The 20,124-nt window shown below is 39.3% G+C and overlaps 1 protein-coding gene across 2 annotated transcripts in view; it reads left to right on the top strand.

Annotated features, from left to right (window-relative positions):
• Positions 1–20,124, top strand: part of si:ch73-211e3.1 (mastermind-like domain-containing protein 1) — a 103,309-nt gene that overhangs the window by 61,268 nt on the left and 21,917 nt on the right. For both annotated transcript variants that reach the window (XM_067443235.1, XM_067443226.1), the window contains exon 2: positions 10,511–12,160. In XM_067443235.1, the coding sequence (XP_067299336.1) occupies positions 10,511–12,160 (1,650 nt within the window). The remainder of the gene's footprint in view (positions 1–10,510; positions 12,161–20,124) is intronic.

Here is a 20,124-nt window from a genome sequence, read left to right as displayed (position 1 = left end):
TGTGTGTGTGTGCACTTCTCGTTGCTTTGACGCAGCTGGGGTGTCCAGTGAGACTAGCAGAACTGCTAAATTAGCCCTACCCTGCAGCTGCTCTTATATATAGCCACACACAAACACACACACTTTCTCACGCGCACTCTATCTCTCTCCTGTTTTATTAATAAAAGTGCTCGGGTGGACGTTAAAACAGGCTGAGGAAGACAACGGGGATCGCTGTGCGTTTGGTCAAGATGACTAACAAATGCAGCAACAACAAAAAAATCACTGAATGAACACTTCCTATCTGCGCGAACACAGATGTGCCTACATGCATGCATATCCAAACAAAGACGGGCTGTCTTGCATTTCTTTTCTCTCTTGTTTCCTTTTGTCTTTGTCCTACGTTTATCTTTCACTATGAAAAGGCTGTGCATCTGTCTCTCTCCTCTTGCTCGCTCGCTCCTTGCAAGTTCATTGACATTCATTGAACACAGCAACGAGCGCTCAGACCTTCCGGCACTCAGAGACTGTGTGTGTGTGTGTGTGTGTGTGTGTGTGTGTGTGTGTGTGTGTGTGTGTGTGTGTGTGTGTGTGTGTGTGTGTGTGTGTGTGTGTGTGTGTGTGTGTGTGTGTGTGTGTGTGCATTTCTAGCTCTGTGATTAGGATTGTTTTTCTGTATCAATAAGTGAATTAAATCAGTTATACTTTTCTTAGAGGAAAAATAACAGATGGAACGGCTTGGTTTGGTGTCAATGTGTTTAAACTGTTGTTTTTATTGAGTATTTTTGTCTTGTTTTTCCACAAAAACATCTTTTTTTAAACGCAATAAACATGATAAATTCACCTAATAAACAAAACTTTGCAACATATTAAAACTTTTTAGAGATTGCATTGCTTGAGCCAGCAGTTTTTTTTATGCTTCATTTTATTTAAAAATCTGCCAGTGTCACAAAACAAGCCTGAATATTTTATGCTGTGTTGCTTATCAGGTGAATTTAACTTAAAAATATATTTTACTAGAAAACATGCCAGAGTATTTTTCAGGGGTTTAATATATTGTGAGGTGATGCTTATCCTCTAAAAAGGGAAAGGGAAAAAAATGTATTACATCTTATTCAGTTTTATGTCAGGTGAATTTAACTTTATGTTTTGAAGATGTTTTTGTTGAAAAAAATATATTTCAGACATGCTCAAAATATATTTAGTCTTTATTTGCAGTGTTTTTAATAAATCATATTTAGTGTCAATATCAGGAGAATGAATCTTGTTTTACAAATATTTCTTCGATATTTTTACTGGAAAGCAGGACACAGACAGTCATTACGACAATGTAGAGAAAGTGAGCGGAAAGAGCGTTTAGGGTATTCCCTCAGTCTGATCTGTCTGTTACTTGTCACCCGTCATTTACTGAAATCAAAACCGGAAAAACATCCTAAAGGCGCACAAACAAACACTCACTAGTAAGTGTCTTATGACAGTGATTATCGAGAAAGGCAAGAAAAACAAGCGGTGACTCATAGTAAAAGTACCCCAGTTATCTAAATCTCACTCTCTCCCTCCTGATGAGAATTCAAGGACTCCTTCTTACACATGAGCTGCTGCGTGCTCATTTTAAGCCTGCAATACGGTATATAGACATCGACTTTTTTCTCACCAGTGGGAATGAACGAGAAATGATCCCAATGAGAGGGAGCGTGACAGAGCGTGATTTGGTCATGTGGTCAATATGATCTGTAGGCCGACCGTTGTCTTGACTGATCAATATCAAGGATGTGGGATTGTATTGTTTTAAGGTGATAAAAAAGTGCGAGAGGGGCGAACCTGTATTTGTGCTGATTAGTTCACTAATGTGTGCTCTGCATGGTTGACGGATTAAAAAAGAATTACTTTTATGTTTCTTTGTTTAAACGGTGATTTCCTCTCTTTCTCGCTCTCTGGGGTGTTGGGGAAGGGCTCACTCCCCACTCTCCTAATCCCCTTTATCCTGTCTGAAACCTACCCCACCTGTCGTTACACATCTGGACACACACACGTGGTTAACATGCATTTAGGCTGTCAAGCTTATATTTGTACGAACGTCCCTACTACACTAGACGATGTATGTACAAACCTGTTTATACAAAACATGGTTTGTTAGGAGTCCAAGCTGTTATATTTATACATTTAGATTCTACACTGTCATCTATAGGAAAGATTTAAAGATATAACATACATAGTTGTCATATGGTAGTAGGAGTAAGTACAAACTGATTCCAAATAGACTACAAATACATGAAATGCATGAGTTCTCATAATGTGGTGTAATATTCAATCATATGGTAAGACATTTGCTAAATCAGTCACACTATAGTGTTTAGATTAGATTTAAGATAAATGACTGCACATAAATTGTAATTAGTTTATCTCCTTAATTCAATTATCCACACAATTATCGCATTCTAATTAAGATTTGAACAGCATTACTGGTTTCTGTGTGTTATGGGGATGGTGGTAGCTTAGAGATTGAAGATCTGGGCTAGTAATCCGTCGGTTAGTGGTTCATGAACTGCAGAATTACTGGGATCCCCCATCACCAGTGTGCCCTTGAGCGAGCCACTTAACCCTGGGCTGCTCCAGAGGGAAGAATCCCTGCAATAAATGTGCTCTTAGCCACTTTGGGTAAGAAAATGTCTGCTAAATTGACAGTATTAATACATGATTGTAAAGTATTTCTCTTTAGAAACGATTTAAGATGTGTGTCTGCGATTTAAATGTTTCATGGTTTACTGTAAAAAATGTTGCTGCCTTACATTTTTAAGCACAATCAATTTGGATTTTTTTGTAATTTCAACTTAAATTACATTAGACTTTTAAAAAAAATTGAATATTGTATAACTTAAATTTTTTTTAAAAACTTTGCTTAACTTATTTTGATGAGTTAAAGCAATGTAAAAACATATGTTGTCGTAACTTATTTTATCATATAATTGATTTTATATCAATTAAATCAATTTATCAATTTATATCATATAATACACTTAAGACTTGGAAGTAAATGCCCATGGCTAGGATTGGACAAGGTTTGCATATTTAATGAGCTTCAGCTCCCCTGGCTGTAGAAGTGAGGGATTGTTATAAAAGCATGTGGGGAAACGGCAACCAGAATGAATCGCCCACAGGGGCTCGCAAAATGTCTTTATCAAACAAACACAATGATTTCTCTCTTATCTACCCGCGATTGATTGGAATGTTGTTTTTTTATTACTTGGCCCATCTGATTGATGGATATAACCGCGTACCGCAAGCACACACACACACACAGCCCGGGATGTTGGGCTCTGATCCCGAATCGGAATGAACCAACAACACCACAAATAAAGGATTCTTCAACCTTTGACAGTGTGCTGAGGTATGTTCAGTTAGACACGTACACATAATCAATAGATGTCAAACAATATGTAACAATGCAATACTATCACATTTAAAAAAAGAAATCTACTCACATAAGTGTGTTGTTTTATTCATTCATGTAATCTCATCCTGTCTGCAAATCCAGTCTCTTGTTACAAACGAATCTGTGGTGAAATGAAGGAACAAATGTGCAATGTGTCCCCAGTCCCCACGTGAACTGGATATTAATTAAAAATAAAGTTCATCTATGCATTCATAATATTGGAATCCAAATGAAGGTTATGCGGTATGTTTATTGCTTAGAAGTTCGATCCGGTTTAGCTCTATCTATGCCTATGTCATGTCGGGCATGAGTCTGTGGGCGGGGCTAAAGATTCAGGCATTGTTTGAGGCGGTGTTTCATCGTACAATGAGCTTTTCTTTGACTAACAAGGACTTTTTCAGCTCTGAAAATCTGAAAATCAGGATACTCTTATATAACCATGACCTTTTATATATCAAAAGCTCAAGGGAAAGTTGATTTCTCAATTCATCACTCCTTTAAGCACCAAATCAGCATATTAGAAGATCATGTGACACTGAAGACTGGGGTAATAAGGCTATTATTTTATATATATATAAAATTATATATATATATATAAAGCTATATATATATATAAAGCTATATATATATATATATAAAGCTTGGTGAGCATAAGAGACTTACTGATCACAAACTTTTGAAAAATATTGTTTATATCTCAAAAATCAGCTTTCAGTTTTTCTCCTATTGCATTTCTATAGAGCATAATAAATGATTATCCACCATTTTAGGATTTAGACTATGAAATGAAATGCAAAAACATAAGTGCATTACTTCATTATAATTCTCATATCATGTTTGCTGAGATTTATTATACACAAAATTACATTTTTTGCACATTTTGCAGGAAAATATTAGTATTTCAAGTTATTGTTGGCTACTGTAGCTCAGGCAATGCTAACATCACAAGTTCAATTTTGATAAAATGTACATTTTGGTTGTCATTTTGGACAATAGCACCTGCTGAATGCATACATGTAAATGAATGTAACGTTTTACACTTTATTTGGTAAACTATCAATATAGTTCTAGTTAACATTTATCTAACTAGACGGGGACGTCTGAACAAATGCTTATTTGCAAGGTCATCTTGTTTGTGTGTGTGTACAAGATGAGTGTTTGTGTTTGTGCTGCAAAAGACAGAGTTGGAGGCAGAAACCATCACCAGAGCTGAGCAGAAGACACTAACACACACTTACACACAGCGCACACTCACACTAGCGGAGTGGCGCATGGCTGGCGGGCTATTCTTTGTTTATTAGCATATCTAGATGACAGTGGCATCGCAGAGGCAGCGGTAATTAAGGGCATAACAATGGAAACAGTAATGATGATTGGCATACCATTACATGCCACAGGGAAGGAGGGAGGGAGAAAGGGAAAGAGAAAAAGAGTGCAGTGGGGAAAGAGATAAATGAAGAAAGCTTGCTCTTTTAATCTCAGCAGGGTTACTACCTCTGTGTGCATGTGGGTCCGTGCGTGGGTGTGCACGTGTAAGTTTGCTCTCTTGTTCGGCTGTGTGTAAATATGCACAAACCCGTTTACTTTCGCTGGGAAGTCGCTTGTTTTCCTTTCCCCTCCCTGTCACACAAGCACACTGATTTCTTTGAGATGGCTTATTCAGAAAGGAGGGGTTTTCTTTCACCCTGTCTCACCTCTCTTCCCTTTTACTGCTTTAAAACGCTCCATCCTTTAAGTGTCTTGTTAAATTCCATGCTACTTTTGTTCCCTGAGTATTTGTGACTTTTCCTTTAAGTGCAAAACAGTGCTAGCATGAAATGTAAAAGCTCTAAATGAAAATGCTCGCATTATTTACTGTAATGTTATTTAAATAAAGGTGCAGTAAGGGGTTTCGGAGTTGATATTTGGAATGAACTCAAACAAACACACCCCTCTCTTCATTGCTCCTCCCCAAAAATGCACGAACACTCAATGCAAGGGTGGATGTCTCTTTATCATAGCTGAAGCGAAGCAAATGCTTGAGGCTTTTAAGTTACAAAAAGACAACAATAAAAAAAAAAAACACATCAAAGTTTGCTTTAAAGGGGTACTTCACCCAAAAAAAATGAAAATTCTGTCATTTACTCACCATCATGCCATTCCAAATCTGTAAGAGTTTGTTCAACTTTAAAACACAAATAAATAAATGATTAATACTACCAATATTACGCTAAGTTCATAAAGAGATCATAAAAACAATTGACATGAATTGAGTGGTTTAGTCCAAATTTTCTGAAGAGACCACTTTAACACTTCAACTATTCCACATGAACTGAGAGGTTGAGTAGAAATTTACTGAAGAGACATGCTCTCTTTATATGATTTATATAATTCACATATAAACATTCATCAACTCACACATCATTTAAACGGAAGCTCAAGCATGTTCGCTTGAAGTGTGAGAACCAATTAGGTTCATTATTGTGTTTCCTCATTGGTTCATGAGCTTCCTCATGAACGAATGAGGTTCGTTCTCACGGTTCAAGAATGTTCAGTTGAGCTTTTGTTTATGTTTGATGATCAATGTTTATATGTGAATAAAAGCCTAAATTGAATCTGTTCATCAAATAAAGAGAGCATGTCTCTTCAATAAATTTGTAATAAACCACTCAGTTGATGTGGAATAGTTGAAGTGTCAAAGTGGTAGTTGCGAAGCTGTCAACGAAAGGGACAGAAATCGCTCTGATTTTATTAAAAAATATCTTAAGTAAATGGGTGAACTTAGTTATCCATATGGCACACAGGCTATATTGGGATAGCAGTTATGTGAAGAGCATGTAAGTATTTAAGTCGTTATTCAGAATATTCACAGATAATCATCGTCTCCAATGAGCTGTTAACCACCATGGCCGGATCATTGAGTCAGGTAGTCCAAATCAAGAACCTAATCAGTCCGTTTCATAAATGCCTCTTTCAGTCCAGGTATATGATCTGACAAGATCTGACTCAGAATAACAATTTGTTCACGAATCTGGCATCACTGTTTCTCTCATGAAATCTCAATGAAGTGCTAAAGAGATTAAAGTGCAGATAACACGTGTTTTTTTTTTTTGTTTTTTTTTTTGGGAAAAACTACTTAAACGTCAGTCTGTTTCTCACACAAATCTGAAGTTGTATGGACTTTTTTTTCTTTTCTTTTCATTTTGGAGCCTTCAGCCCCAATCCCCATTTTTTGTTAAATTCAAAAGAGTGGTCAGGATATTCATCAAAACGTCATCTTTTGTGTTCCACACAAGAAACAAAGTTGATTAAACTGACATTTTGGGTTTCATTTTCCCACAGGGATCTGTAGAGAACCTCTGTCTATCTCAGCATCTCTTTAAGGGTGTTCGTCTTGGTGAGCGTATGAGAGGTTGACTATGTTTTTTCCGGCGCACACACGCATATGCACACACATTAGGCGTGTTTATGTTGGTCTATGAGACAAAACTTTGTTTATATGTGCAAAAAGTGTCTCCAGACCCCTCCCATTCTGTTTCTCTTGGCACAAACCCTCTCCCTTCCCTATACTCTGTCTCTCTATCTTTCTCTCTCACACAAAATCCTCATCCTGTTTCTGTGTTCTCTAACAAGAAGGACTGTCCCTAATTACCCTTGTTGTACAGTAAAATGTACGCGTAGCAGCCGCTTTTTTAAAAATCGTCCTCTTAATCATGTCTCGGATAACCTTCTTGCACCCACAGGACAAAAGTGGAGATATTTTTGGATCCCTTTTGGAGCCAGCAATGTTCTGAACTGAGTTGATTTTTTTATTTCTTCTGATTAGTCACTGCGTATATAGTAATTAAGTTACAGGGAATGTTGTAAAATAAAATAAATGATTTAGAGCTGTGGTCTGTGAAATTTGGTTAGTTGATTTAATGGTCGTGGTTGAAGGTGTTGGTTAAACTAACTTTTTATAAATCAGTAATTTTGTCTCGGTATGAATTAAGTGACTCGTTTAAAATAATAATGTGTCAAAGATTCCATAACTTTGCTTTGGCATCTTTGAAGAGTCCTAAAGCTTCTGAATCATTGATTCGTTTCAGATGACTGCACAGACAGGGACACCGTGGCTGAATAATCAGCAGTTGCAGAGGCTGATCGATAGTAGCCCTCATGGAAAGCTGTGTGTGTGGACATGACAGCCAGGTCTAGACGCAAAAAGAATAAAAGACGAATTTCATTGCACAGCAACAAATGATTTGAACTTGCAGAACTGAGAATACGGAGTAGTTACGATCGTTAAATAGTAGTGCCAATAGTCATTTTACCTAGGCCTTTTAATTAGAAGCAGCATATGCTCAAATTTAATTCTGTCATTAAGTTTGTCAAGAGAATGGAAGAACCGTTTATGTGCATGTGTGTAAATTAATATTAGAAGATATCCACAATTAAATCAAAATCTGATAATAAAGGAGAACAAAATAGGTATTCCATATTATTGAATTACGGATGTGTTGCAAAGTTACTACTGTTCTGGGAATAGTTTAGACTACTTAATTTCTCCAAAAATGTTTCGTACTGTGGTAGTTAAGCAACGGGTTGCGTTGTTGTATGGGAAAAGCATCCCTGGTTGTGCTTTGTGTTTAATTCGCTAACTTATAGTAATATGTTCGGACTAAACTTGTTGAGCTGTATATTATTGATTCACTACAGTACGAATGACTCTAATGAACTGATTCTTTTTGGTCGAAAATCGAACTGGTTGGGATGTAGGTTCTGTTTGCAGTGTTGCCACACTTCAGAATAAGTAAATCAGGGAAGTCTGTGAGAATATTTTTGTACAGTTTGCTTTGATGGAAGAATGCACACGGAGAATGCTAACAGAACCAAATGTCAGTCATCTAATGTCAATCATGGGTTCGACGTGGTATCATGTCTAATAAACATATCAGTGTGCATTATTGTATTTTTTGTTAGTGTTCATTGGTTTCGGAGTGGTGGTGGTCTGTTGTTTGTAATTCTAAAATGTAAATTCTCTTAGTAATGGTGGTGGTAGTGGTAGTATTTATTGGACATTTTGTGCTAATTGACACTTTGGACACTATTTGATGATTTTTATTTCAAATCACAATAACCACCAAATCGTCATCCCAATTTTTGAGATTTACCATTACACACACTCAGACTGCACTCATTTATTAATCCCTTCTCACCACTGTACCATGTTTGAATGTATGTGGGATTGTGTATTCAGTGTGTGTATTCAGTGCAGCTTTAATGAGAATCAGAACAATGCAATCAGATGTATGCCTTACCAGCCATAATTATGAGGAATATGCACAGCAGTGTGGATGATAGGTCTGCTCCCTCTCTCTCTCTCTTTTGCCAGCGCTCTGTGCTGACAGATGGTTGTGTCAGTCATAATGGGACAAATCCGATCGCTACCGAATGAAAGGCGTCCCTCCAGCAGAGAGAGAGAGAGAGAGGGAGAAAGACAGTCGATGTGTCTGTATTGATGTGTTTACTCAGGGTGAAATTGGCATCCATTAGAGAGAGGATTGTGTGTGTGTGTGTGTCAGTGAGAATACAGGCTCTAAAATGAAGGCTGCATTAATTCATATTCTGTTACACATGCACAGACACTCTTCCTTCTCGTCACGTGTTCACACTGTCTCTTTTTCAAACACAGACACACACACGCACACACACGCACACGGCAGGGTGGACTGCGCAGACAGCTTGGCGATGCCGGGGAAGGTGTGTCTCCAGAGTTCCATTGTTCTAGACGGAGAGGAATCTATGTGGAAAACCTCCTAGATAAAAAGGGGGTGGGGAATGGGGGGATGAAGGAAGAGAAAGGAGGAAAGAGTGCTTTTGTAGGAAGTGGACTAGCAGTGTCCACGAGCCAGCTTCTTGGGAAGGGCGCGAGGTGTAGTGTTTATATATTCCTGTGTCGTATCTAGACGGATACAATGTAGGGAGCTGTCAAGAATGTTTTTTCTATAAGATATGTACAAGGCAATTCTGTAATGGTTTTCCCAATGGCTTTTACAAGTCTAAAAAAAGAGCTTAAAAATGGATAATGGTGTCAGTATCCTCATAAAATAGAGAGAATGCAGAAGAATAAAAAAGAATGGAAAAAATACTGCACATTCTTCTGCAGCTGGAATGTTAGAGTAAATTATTCATCCCGTCAAGAATCTGTTTCATAGGAGGTCTCCTCTTCATTTGTCTTTCTCTCTTTCTCAATCTTTCTATAAGGTTAAAGTGGCATGGAACACAAGATTTCTAGCTGCACCAGGACTAAAATCCCCCCCCCCTCTCTCTCTCTCTCTCTCTCTCTCTCTCTCTCTCTCTCTCTCATCTCATCTATTTCTCTCTCTAAGTGTTTTCCCTCTCTTGTGATAGTCTACTAGTCTCTTTAACAATAAAGTGCTTTTCATAAAATGCAAAAAATATGTTGTTCTTGTCAACTGACATAGCTATTACCTGCGTTTTCTGGTTTATTTTGTAAGACTTGTAAGACTCTATGTCCCAACTCTGTCTTTTATATTATGTAATTTGCGAGTTTGCAAACATCTTCCTTCTGAATGTGAATGAGGCACTTTTGATTGGCGGCTCTTTAGTCTTAATCTGCTAAGAGGGCTCTCCAGAGGGCTAGAATTGGGAGGATGGGGTAAGAGAGAAGGCGTTCAGGGTGTTGACCCACGCACTAATGGAAACAGTCTGCTGAATGATCCCACTTCTGGCACCATTGGACAACAGCTGGGCCCTTGGAAGGCTCAGACCCAAAAAAGCCAATTTTGGAAACAGGCTTACTGGTAATGTTTGAAAGATAGAGCCCTGAGATCCCTACAGACCATTTGTGGGCAATAAAACACCAGTCGGCTCATATAGTAACATAGTACGTTGTTGCCAAAAACCTAAATATGTACTTGAGAAATGTGAACAAGTGTCCAGATTTAGACTTTTAGTAAATGTTGTCACAAACCATCAGCTGATGTTACCTAATTCTGGTTGATTGGCTATCCTTTGTTGATGTTTTTTATTATTATTATTGTGAAGTTAACCATTCTGTTCTCCTTGAAGCAACTTGCAGTGATAACAAGCCTGTGTCTTTCTGTTTCTCCACAGCTGCCAGGATCCCTGAAGAGGAAATTGACTGGGGCTGTCGAGAGTTCTGCATCACTAAACGGGGTCTCTGACACGTCTATGACCCAGGGAGGTGTCAAACGACTATGTCTGGAGGATGTTACCCTGGCAATGGGCCCCAGCTACCCTCAGCCCCCATTCCCCTCTGGGATGGGCAACCAGGGGGGTGTTCTGGAAGCTAACCGACTGAACAGTAACAACAACAATTTGGGGTCTCCGTATTCCGTACCCCCGAACTCTAGTCCTGGATCAACTCCAGGGACTGGGGGAGGCTCAGGTGGCCTGACAAGTAGCTTCAACCCAAATGGGAGTTCAGCCACACCTTCAGTGGAACAGGAACTGCAGGAGATTTTAGATGAACTTACAAAGAATCCTGATCCCTCTTTACCTGAGCTTGACATTGAGAAGATTTTAGGAAAAGAAAGTGATGACCAGGCAAGTAGTGCTGGAGGTTTTGTCCACCCGGAGGGTAATGGCACCCCTAAACGATCCCCACAGAGACAGTCGCACCTGGAGGCCCACCTCACTCAATCCCCTGGTTTCTCTCAAGCTGGTTCCCCTCAAGTGGGTCCAAGTCCTGCTGGGGCACCATATACGCTACCACACCCTTCCAAACCGGTTCCCTCTCCACTATCAGCATCACCCCTATCATCTTCCTCTTCACAAGGGCAAAATCAAGCACGGTCACCCATGCTTTCCGCCGCACTATCAAGCCGGGCTGGATCCAACTGGCATGAGGTGTCCCGGGCCCAACAGCTTCAGCAGATGGCGTCGAATACTAAGCACCATCCTAACAACAATGCTGGTCCCCCACCTGCACAGTCAGGGTTGTCTGGGTTGGGCCAGCAGAGTACTTCCTGGGCTGGTCCGTCTCCACCCTACCGACCAGGGGATAAAAGGCCTAACTCATCACCTCATCAGCAGCCCTTCAGTCCAGCAGGTAATATTCAGAGCCCCCAGAGCTCTCTAATCTCTAGCATGGCTCCAGCCCCATCCACCGGACCTTCACCCCCCTATAGGCCAGAAAAGCTTGCCAGCCCAGCGATTGCTCAGCCCCCTTTCAGCCCTCAGAACAGTCTTCTGTCTGGAAATGCCCCACCAGGAGTTTCAGGCACTGCAATCCAAGGTTCTCAGGCAAGTTATCTTCCTGGTGTGGCCCCAACATCAAACAACACTCGGCCTTCACCTCCTTACAGACCCGATAAACATCCGAGCCCAGCTGGGCAGTGCCAACCAGGAACGCAACCTCCCACACAAGGACATCTTTTCAACTCACAAAATAATCAAGCACCTGCAATGTCTAGTCAGCTGTTCAAGGCCATCACATCCAACCAGCCCCCCAGTAGCCTCAAGCTCCTCATGCAGGCACAGGGAAAATCCTCACAGCTGCAACTAAACAAGACCCCCACAGCTGGTATGGGTCCAGAACCGTATTCCTTCAACAACACCAAGCCATTAAGACATTTTGACCCTGATCCCGCTGTGGCCAAACTGGGTCTAGCTGTGGGAGGATACCGCAATGCTAGCATGCAGCCCACAACACCCACATCTGCCACAGGACATGGACATCTTCTGCCACAGCGCATGCAAAGGGGGATGCCGACTGGTGGTATCGTGCCTCACTGCAGAGACGTGAGTACTATTACATGCTTGTTAAACTGGTGTGTAGAATGTCATGCATATCAAAACATTTAGCCAATAATATAAGACAGCTAGTATAAGTCAACTTTTAGTATGAGCTTTAGGAGTTTTGTTACCTTGAGGATTAGCGGTTTCCCTATGTGTAACTTGAGGTGTTTTTAAAAAATTGTGAAAATCGAGTTGAATAAAGAAATCTCTAACAGTTTATACATGTTTCAATATAGTGTATTAGGTGGAGCATGTACATTTTTCACGGTTGATATGTTTTCTCCTCCTTTCCCAGGTCAATGTACAGAAACAAATAAAATTAAGCTGCTCTTCTGTTGACTTTCCAATCTGTAAACTTTGTAGCTCTTAGATGATGCCAAAACATTACTCTTTTTGTACGAGTTATCCACCATGTCAGTTTCTGGCATTTGTGTGAGGTTAAGGCAAGTCTACAAGAGCAGACAGGAACAGAGGGAAAGGAGACTATTTTTGTGCCACTACCGGTGCAGAACTGACACACTTTACTTTTAATTGCAGGCAATAGATGACTTCTGTAGTTGTCATTTTCACAGACTGTTATGTGTCTATAAATTTTGTTTTATAGAGTTGACAGACGATTTACTGCACTGGAAAAGAGAAAAAATAATTAAGTTTTAGTCAGGGCTTCTAGAATTACATGATTAAAAATCCAAAGATTGTGATCCTGTGTTTTTCCACTAGCTTGTGGAGCTTTGGGTATGCTCACTTCATACTGGGACTGGTTTCTGAAAGGTGGAGTGGGCACCCTGTGGTGTGTGCCATGGGAAGGGGGTGTTCCGACTCTGATGTGTGTGTAACGGGGGCAGTTAGGAAGCTCCAAAGGTTAATTGAATGGACAGCTGAACATAGAGTGAAGGAATGTGAGCCTTTGTATATGAGAAGCATTCATGCTAAAAGACTGAACATGCTCAGCCCATCTCTTTTAATTAGGATAGGGCCATAATTACTGTTCTTATACTTGTCTTAGTTGTGTGATGTCTGATTTAAGTTTTAGTATTTAGGTGGAAAAAAGAGAAGAAAAAGAGGCATATTTTAAGTTTTGTTTTGTGTTAACTGAGAGAGAACTTGAGTTGTATTCATTTGCTCTGAAGTGAGAGAGTGTGTGAGTTTGTTTATGCAGTGAAGGGAAAAGGCTTTGTGGCTCTGTGTGTGTTTGTATATCTGTGCTAAAGAGAGAAAGACAGTGTGTGTAAATGTGTGTGCCTATAGAGTTTCAAAGTACCGCTGTGCATTCTGTCTCCCTGCGTGGCGGTCTGTTTGAAGACAGAGTCCCCCTCTTTCAGCCCAGTAGTCCTCTTTCATCACACCAATAAAAGATAATGAATTTTAGAGGAGAGGGAGATTGAGGAAGAAAGAGAAAAGGGGGCCAGTTTCTTTAGTGTCTTGGCATGCATGGTTGCAAACTAAAGAAGGACTCAGACCTTCTATCCCCCAAACTGACTGGCTCTCTCTCTCACACACTCACTCACTCACACACACAGGTTGTGTTGGGTTATCATGTTTTATGGGGACAATCTATAGGCATTGATGATTATTTTTATACTGAACAAACTGTACATTCTATCCCCTGACCCTAAACCTACCCATTACAGAAAACTTTCAGCATTTTTACATTTTCAAAACACATAACTTCGGGAATGATAAGCTGTTGTCCTCATGGGGACCACACAAAAGGATATTGGAGAGGATATTTGGATATTGTATATTTTATGTATATTATGATATATAATAAACAAATAATGTTAATTTAGCAATATATATATATATATATATATATATATATATATATATATATATATATATATATATATATATATATATATATATATATATATATATATATATAAATAAACAAGAAATGGTTGATAGGAAAGTTTTTTGTTTCGGTTTTTGATTTGATAAAACTTTGTGACGTGTCTTATTATGAACAGAACACGCACCTCTATTTCCTTTAGGAACACAAACAAGTACAAAACAAAAGTTTGATTATTATCAAGACTCACGATTCACAAGAACCCTACAGCAGCACAGGTATTTTCCCAGCAGGAGCAGCTTTCTCGTATAGTCGTTGACTCAAGTGGGGATTCCCTCCTCCTACGGACCATCTCTCTCTCTCTCTCTCTCTCTCTCTCTCTCTCTCTCTCTCTCTCTCTCTCTCTCTCTCTCTCTCTCTCTCTCTCTCTCTCTCGCGCTTACAGTTTGTGGAGGAAGTCTGTTTGCCTGTGAGTTCAAAAGCAGAAGTGAGAGTGAGATTGCCTTTTTTTATCTTTGTAACCTCTCTGACACTCATCAATTAGGGAAAGTAAGAATGAAACCTCAGAGCGATTATTTTATTGCAAAAAGCCCATAAATAATGATTGTTAACCAGGAAGAAGCAATAGAGAGAGAGAGAGGGAGGGTGGTGGCAGGTGCTGTTAAATAACAAGAAATTGCATTTCTGTGTGAGATTATAGAGCAAACATATTTTCTCCTGATCGTGACGTCTGTTTGTAGTCAGTTCCAGGTATCTGACATGAAAAACCTTTTATCCTTCCCTCTACTTGCCTTTTTGACATTGGTGGCAAATTCTTTGTTTCAGTCTATCTCTTTGCCCCCACCTCCTTTTCTCTCCTCTGTGACTTGGTGTGACAGATTGGATAACCCTAGAGGTGTGTGTGTATTCATGTTCTTCTCTCCCAGTTGGGACATCAACCTGAATGCACACTGACTCATGGGGACTCGTGTCGCTAAATTGAGGTCCCCATGAGGAAACAAGCTTATAAATCATGAGGTTTTTTTTTTAAATGTAAAAATTCAGTAAGTTTTGTATGATGGGTAGGTTTAGAGGTATAGGGTTAGTGTAGGCGGATGGAATATACAGTTTGTACAATATAAAAATCATTAAATCTATGGAGAGTCCCCACATATATAGTGCACCAGTCGTGAGATGTTCAGTTGCCATCACAGCTGCAGTGGACAAGATATTTCTTTACCTCGTATCCTCTTAACCACATATACTAAAGGTGCACATACACACTCACACATAGCCTACAGGCTATAAACATGTCTGATTTGTGTCTGTGGTGTGTGCTGTCATGTCAGAAGCATGGCTGCTTCCATCCGCCTCTCTGTGTGTTTAAGTGGATTCTGGAGAACCCCAGGTGTGGCTTTGAGCTGAATGGTTCATATGACTAGAGATGTTTTCATGTCGTTTCTCTAGTGCTAGATTGATGTTTAAGTGACTATGTGAATCTGAGGTCAGGAGGAAAGCGTTCGTGGTGCAGTGGAGACGTGGTTTTCTGAAGCGTTGAATTGATAAGGGTTCAGTTGGAAACTGTGCTGTCTACACTGTTACCATAGAAATTAAAAATGGAAACAAATGACATAGTTGTTGGCACTCAGATGATTTGGTTTTGGAAGAATTGAATGATAGATTTTGAGTCACTTGTTTATGAAACTTCATTTTGAGATTTTTGATTGCAGACTGTGGTATCTGACCACAAATAAGTACGTTTACATGTGCATAATGGCACCTAAGTGGGGTTTTGTGTATTTAAGCTACAATCTTTATCTCTCTTTCCCAGTATACATGGCACAATGCATAATTAACGTTTATAAGAATAAATATACCTCTTTTAGAGCAAGCGTACTGCACTGAAATCAGTTGCAGTCTGATTATTGTGCTGCAACGTGGTTGTACCATTAGGTCTGTTGTCTTGGTCTGTTAGTTCGACTAGTCCGTAGTTAGTTAGATTGACATGATTTTAGTCAGACTAGAGTGTTTATGTGACAAATTGCTATTTTAGTCTGACTGAAACTTTTACAGAGCATTTAAGTGCACTTATTATTGATATGAAAGCAAGCGTTTGCTCCCCATTTAATCTCATCGTTATGAATACGACACTATTGAGAAGATGATTGTATGGGGGGAGGAGGGGGTCAAGGGTTATGGGTATTGATACCCTCTTTATAGCAGGTATTCATGAACATAGACACTCTCTTCCATCAATTAATTAGTTCAAATATTTATTTCACCTTAATTTCAATTAGCGAAAATGATTTTAAATACTTTTAGTTTCAGTAAATAATAACAACACTGATCTCCACTCAGCCCTGTTGGTATGTATGCATGGCTGTCTTCTCTCTCTTGTTTGTGTGTGTGTTCATGTCCTTCCTTCAAGGCTGAAGTGGTGGGGGGGTTGGCTACGTACACGGGAGAGATTTTCATGCCAGCACCACACACACACACACACACACACACACACACACACACACACACACATCCACAGCAGTCTTCCCAGCAGGGTGTGGAGAGTCTAACCTTGTTTTGCGCCTCTCTTCTGCTTGGGCACGTTCAATGATTTTAACCATTTTTAAAAGCTCTAAGTGGGTCAACTGTACATAAATGTGTCTGAGAGAAATACCGAGACAGATAGACAAAGGGAGAACAGGTCACTGCTACCACAAGAGCACATTTACCCACATTTTATCTAGAGGAGTTTGTGCCATGCTTGTGTTTGTGTTTGTTCATAGGTAGTTTACATTTACAGTCCATATAAAACTACGATTCGTGAACTAATGACTCTTCTGAACCGATTCTTTTCAATGTGTTGGTCAAAAAGATTCATGAAGCAGCCTCGAACTCGCTCAGTCTGTGAATCCTTCAGAGCCATTGCTAAGTTCACAACTGATTCACACTCGCCTTCACTAAACCGTGAGTATTTTGGGGTTTTTAATCTCTGATTCGAAATGAACCAGGAAAGATTTCTGTGATTGGTAGTGTCATGCACTTTAGAGTTATAAATAGATAAGTATATTCTATTATAAACAATAGAGTTCTAAAAGAAAGGTAAAAATATTTATTAAAATATTAGGCTATGTTTAGGCCTGTTGTTTAGGCCTGTTGTTTATGGTTTAACAATGAGGTCTTAATAAATCTATAATTATAATTACAGATGGTACACTATAATCTTTAAATGGTACAAACACAATCAGGATGACTAGACTGACATCATCAAATTAGAGCTACTTTATACTAAGTACAACTATAAAACCACAGTTTTATATAACTTAAATCGTTGTATCATATAAACCAACATATATACAAAAATCACTTCAGTGACTGTTGTTAAAAGAAAAAGTAAGAAAATGTGAACTGACTGAAGCAAGTCATTTGGCTCTTAAACGTTAAATTTTCACATTTTATTTTATATTTTAGTCTAGTCTGCTCTCCTGATGTGTCAACTACCATTATGTCTTACAGCCCAGCCCTTATTGAAGAGTTCATATTAAGGACACAAATGATATCTTGATTTATTGTAATGAAACTGACAAGGAGGTCTTAGACTAAATGCCTCCTTTAATTTTATTCAGTGTGTGCAAGAAAGAAGCCTTGTTGTGTCAGCTTCTGTGCTTTGTGCCCAGAGGAGACAGAAAAGAGAGACAGAGATAGAGAGGACATTCAGCAATCCAACCCCTCATCAGTATTTTATTAAGAGAACGAGAGGGTTTTGCAGCCGAGACCTGCTTTCCACACATACAAATGCATATTCCTGCTCTTCATACTCGCATTTCCAGCTGCCAGAATCTACAGACGTACTCTCAGTCAATGTCAAACACATTTACCTTTCCTCTCTGATTATGTTTTGTGTGTGTGTGTGTACAGGTTTGTATTACATTGTGGGCACCAAATGTCCCCATAAGGATAGTAAAACCTGAAATCACCTACATTGTGGGGACCAGCAAGTGGAAATGGAAAGGGAAAGGGTTTAATTAACATTCTAAAGTAGTTTTTTTTTTTTGTAAAAATGCAGAAAGTTTTGTATGATGTGTAGGATAAGGGGTAGGGTGAGTGGAATGGGAATAACAGTTTGTATTTATGTTCATTATCTCCATTATGTCTATGGAGAGTCTCCACAAATATTGTGCGTGTGCGTGCGCGCGTTATGTTGCTGTTTTAGCAAGAACAGCAACGATTAAATCCATCTGCACCAAATGCTCCCTCTCTGTCTGTTCAAAGGCAGCTCATGTTTAATTCTCTCATTTTTCATCTTACTGTTGTGTGTGTGTGGGGGGGGGGGGGGCGAGAGAGAGAGGGCGAGAGAGAGAGAGAGAGAGAAGATTGTGAGCATAGAGACACTGAGAGAGTCTGACTCCAGACAGGAGAATGAGGCAGACATACAGAAAAAGCATAGTGTGTGAGCGTCGCTGGGAAAGAGAGAGTATGTGAGTTTGGTGGTGAGGGAAAAAGAGAGAGAGAGAAAGAAGGAGAGGGAGAAAGTGGAGGCGGAAAGGGAGAGACGGACAGGAGGCAGACAGAGTGAGACAGTCTTGGCGACTGAGTTCTGGGAGCTGCTTTACACACACACACACACGCTCTAAAAGTATCTAAGTAATATACACACTCTAAATAAATCCTCCTACGCAAGAACTGTGATTGTTTAATATCAATGGAATAGCTCCGATTTATTCAGTACTGAGGCAAAAACAGCATCTCTGGTGTTCTTGATTTTCTTATGTTAGGATCGGATGTGTACAGTATGAATATATGTCATACAAATTATGTTTATCTTAAAGACAGCCAACACCAGCACACTTTTTAAGGATTTAGTAAATTAGGTCTTAATTGTTAAAACAATATCTGGTGGTCAGTCTTTGCGAACATTTTTGACAATCGACAACCTTTATTAAAATATTTTGTAAGCATATTGGGTAATTGTGTGTTTTATTTTATTGATGACTCATTGAAACAGGCCAAATTTGGCTATTTTCATGATTTATCACATTTTATGTGGTTCAGATGCAACACTATTTTAAGTTTCTATTTATTAAACTAATTTCCTTCATTGTTTCAACTCAAATTTTTAATTTCAATGAACGCAAAATTTTAAGGCAACCTGGTTACTTACTTAAGTTAAACCAACAAAAACATTTCACAGTGTAGTAATGGAACGGATCCACCAAAAAGTTACCTCATTATGCCATTAGGTGTCTTCAACGAGTGTCAGTTTGAGTGTTTTTAGCTGGTGAATCATTTACTCGTGATAGAAGTAAATCAGTGTTCACTACCGAAAACGAGTATTATCTTTTGCATCATTGCCGTTGCAAGCCTACCAGGAGTCATCAAATCCTCGTTCATGAATGAAATGCCTCATTCAGTATCGAGTCTTTGAATTTACATTCAGAAAAGTGACTCATTCAGTGAAGTGTGCGTTCATAGTTTCAATCAGAAATGCTTGTTTACATCCCATACTTAAATGCTATTGGCTTGTGTTCTAGTCAGTCTTTGAAAGCAGGAGAAGCCAAGCAGGCAGATGCTTCAAACGGGAGAGACTGCCTAACTCTGTATCAGCATATTGTAAATTCCTGTTTAGCCTAGCTGATTCCCAGCTGAAGTTGCTATCTTTGTGTATTTACTATTTAGCATCAATTTATACAAACTAGGCTACATGACCAGCCACGTGTGTGATAACTTTTGGATTTGGTTAGACACTGGTTGTGTGTTAAAGCGTGTTATATAAATGTCCGATTGAGTCTAACGCGACCGTGTGTTTGACAGTGATGAAGCCGTGTGTGGACAGTGATGACTGGCTGTTTTGAGCTCTAGTGTATCCGCTTGCCAGATATGGTACATTTGCATGTATAGATGGTGTTTTTTTTATCGCGTGTTTGTTTATGTCTCCGTTATGTCAAATCTATGTAACTTTAATAGTGACCATGCTAGCTCTGTTTCATGTCAGTGAATTTGTATGTGCGTCTGAGACAAAACAGCATTCAAATGCATTTAACTAGAGATAATGTGATTTATTTCTGATTGGAGCAGGACGGAACTTGATTTGACCCATTGGGATTCGCTTGGATCATTACATGTTAAGCTTTGATATTACTGTGCGCTACCAGCTGGTAGAAACATCATTTCAGAGGCATTAAAAGTACATATTGAGTAGCAA

This window comes from Pseudorasbora parva, chromosome 1 (assembly GCF_024679245.1).
Source record: "Pseudorasbora parva isolate DD20220531a chromosome 1, ASM2467924v1, whole genome shotgun sequence".
Taxonomy (NCBI): Eukaryota; Metazoa; Chordata; class Actinopteri; order Cypriniformes; family Gobionidae; genus Pseudorasbora; species Pseudorasbora parva.
This window is presented reverse-complemented; position numbering and strand designations above follow the sequence as displayed.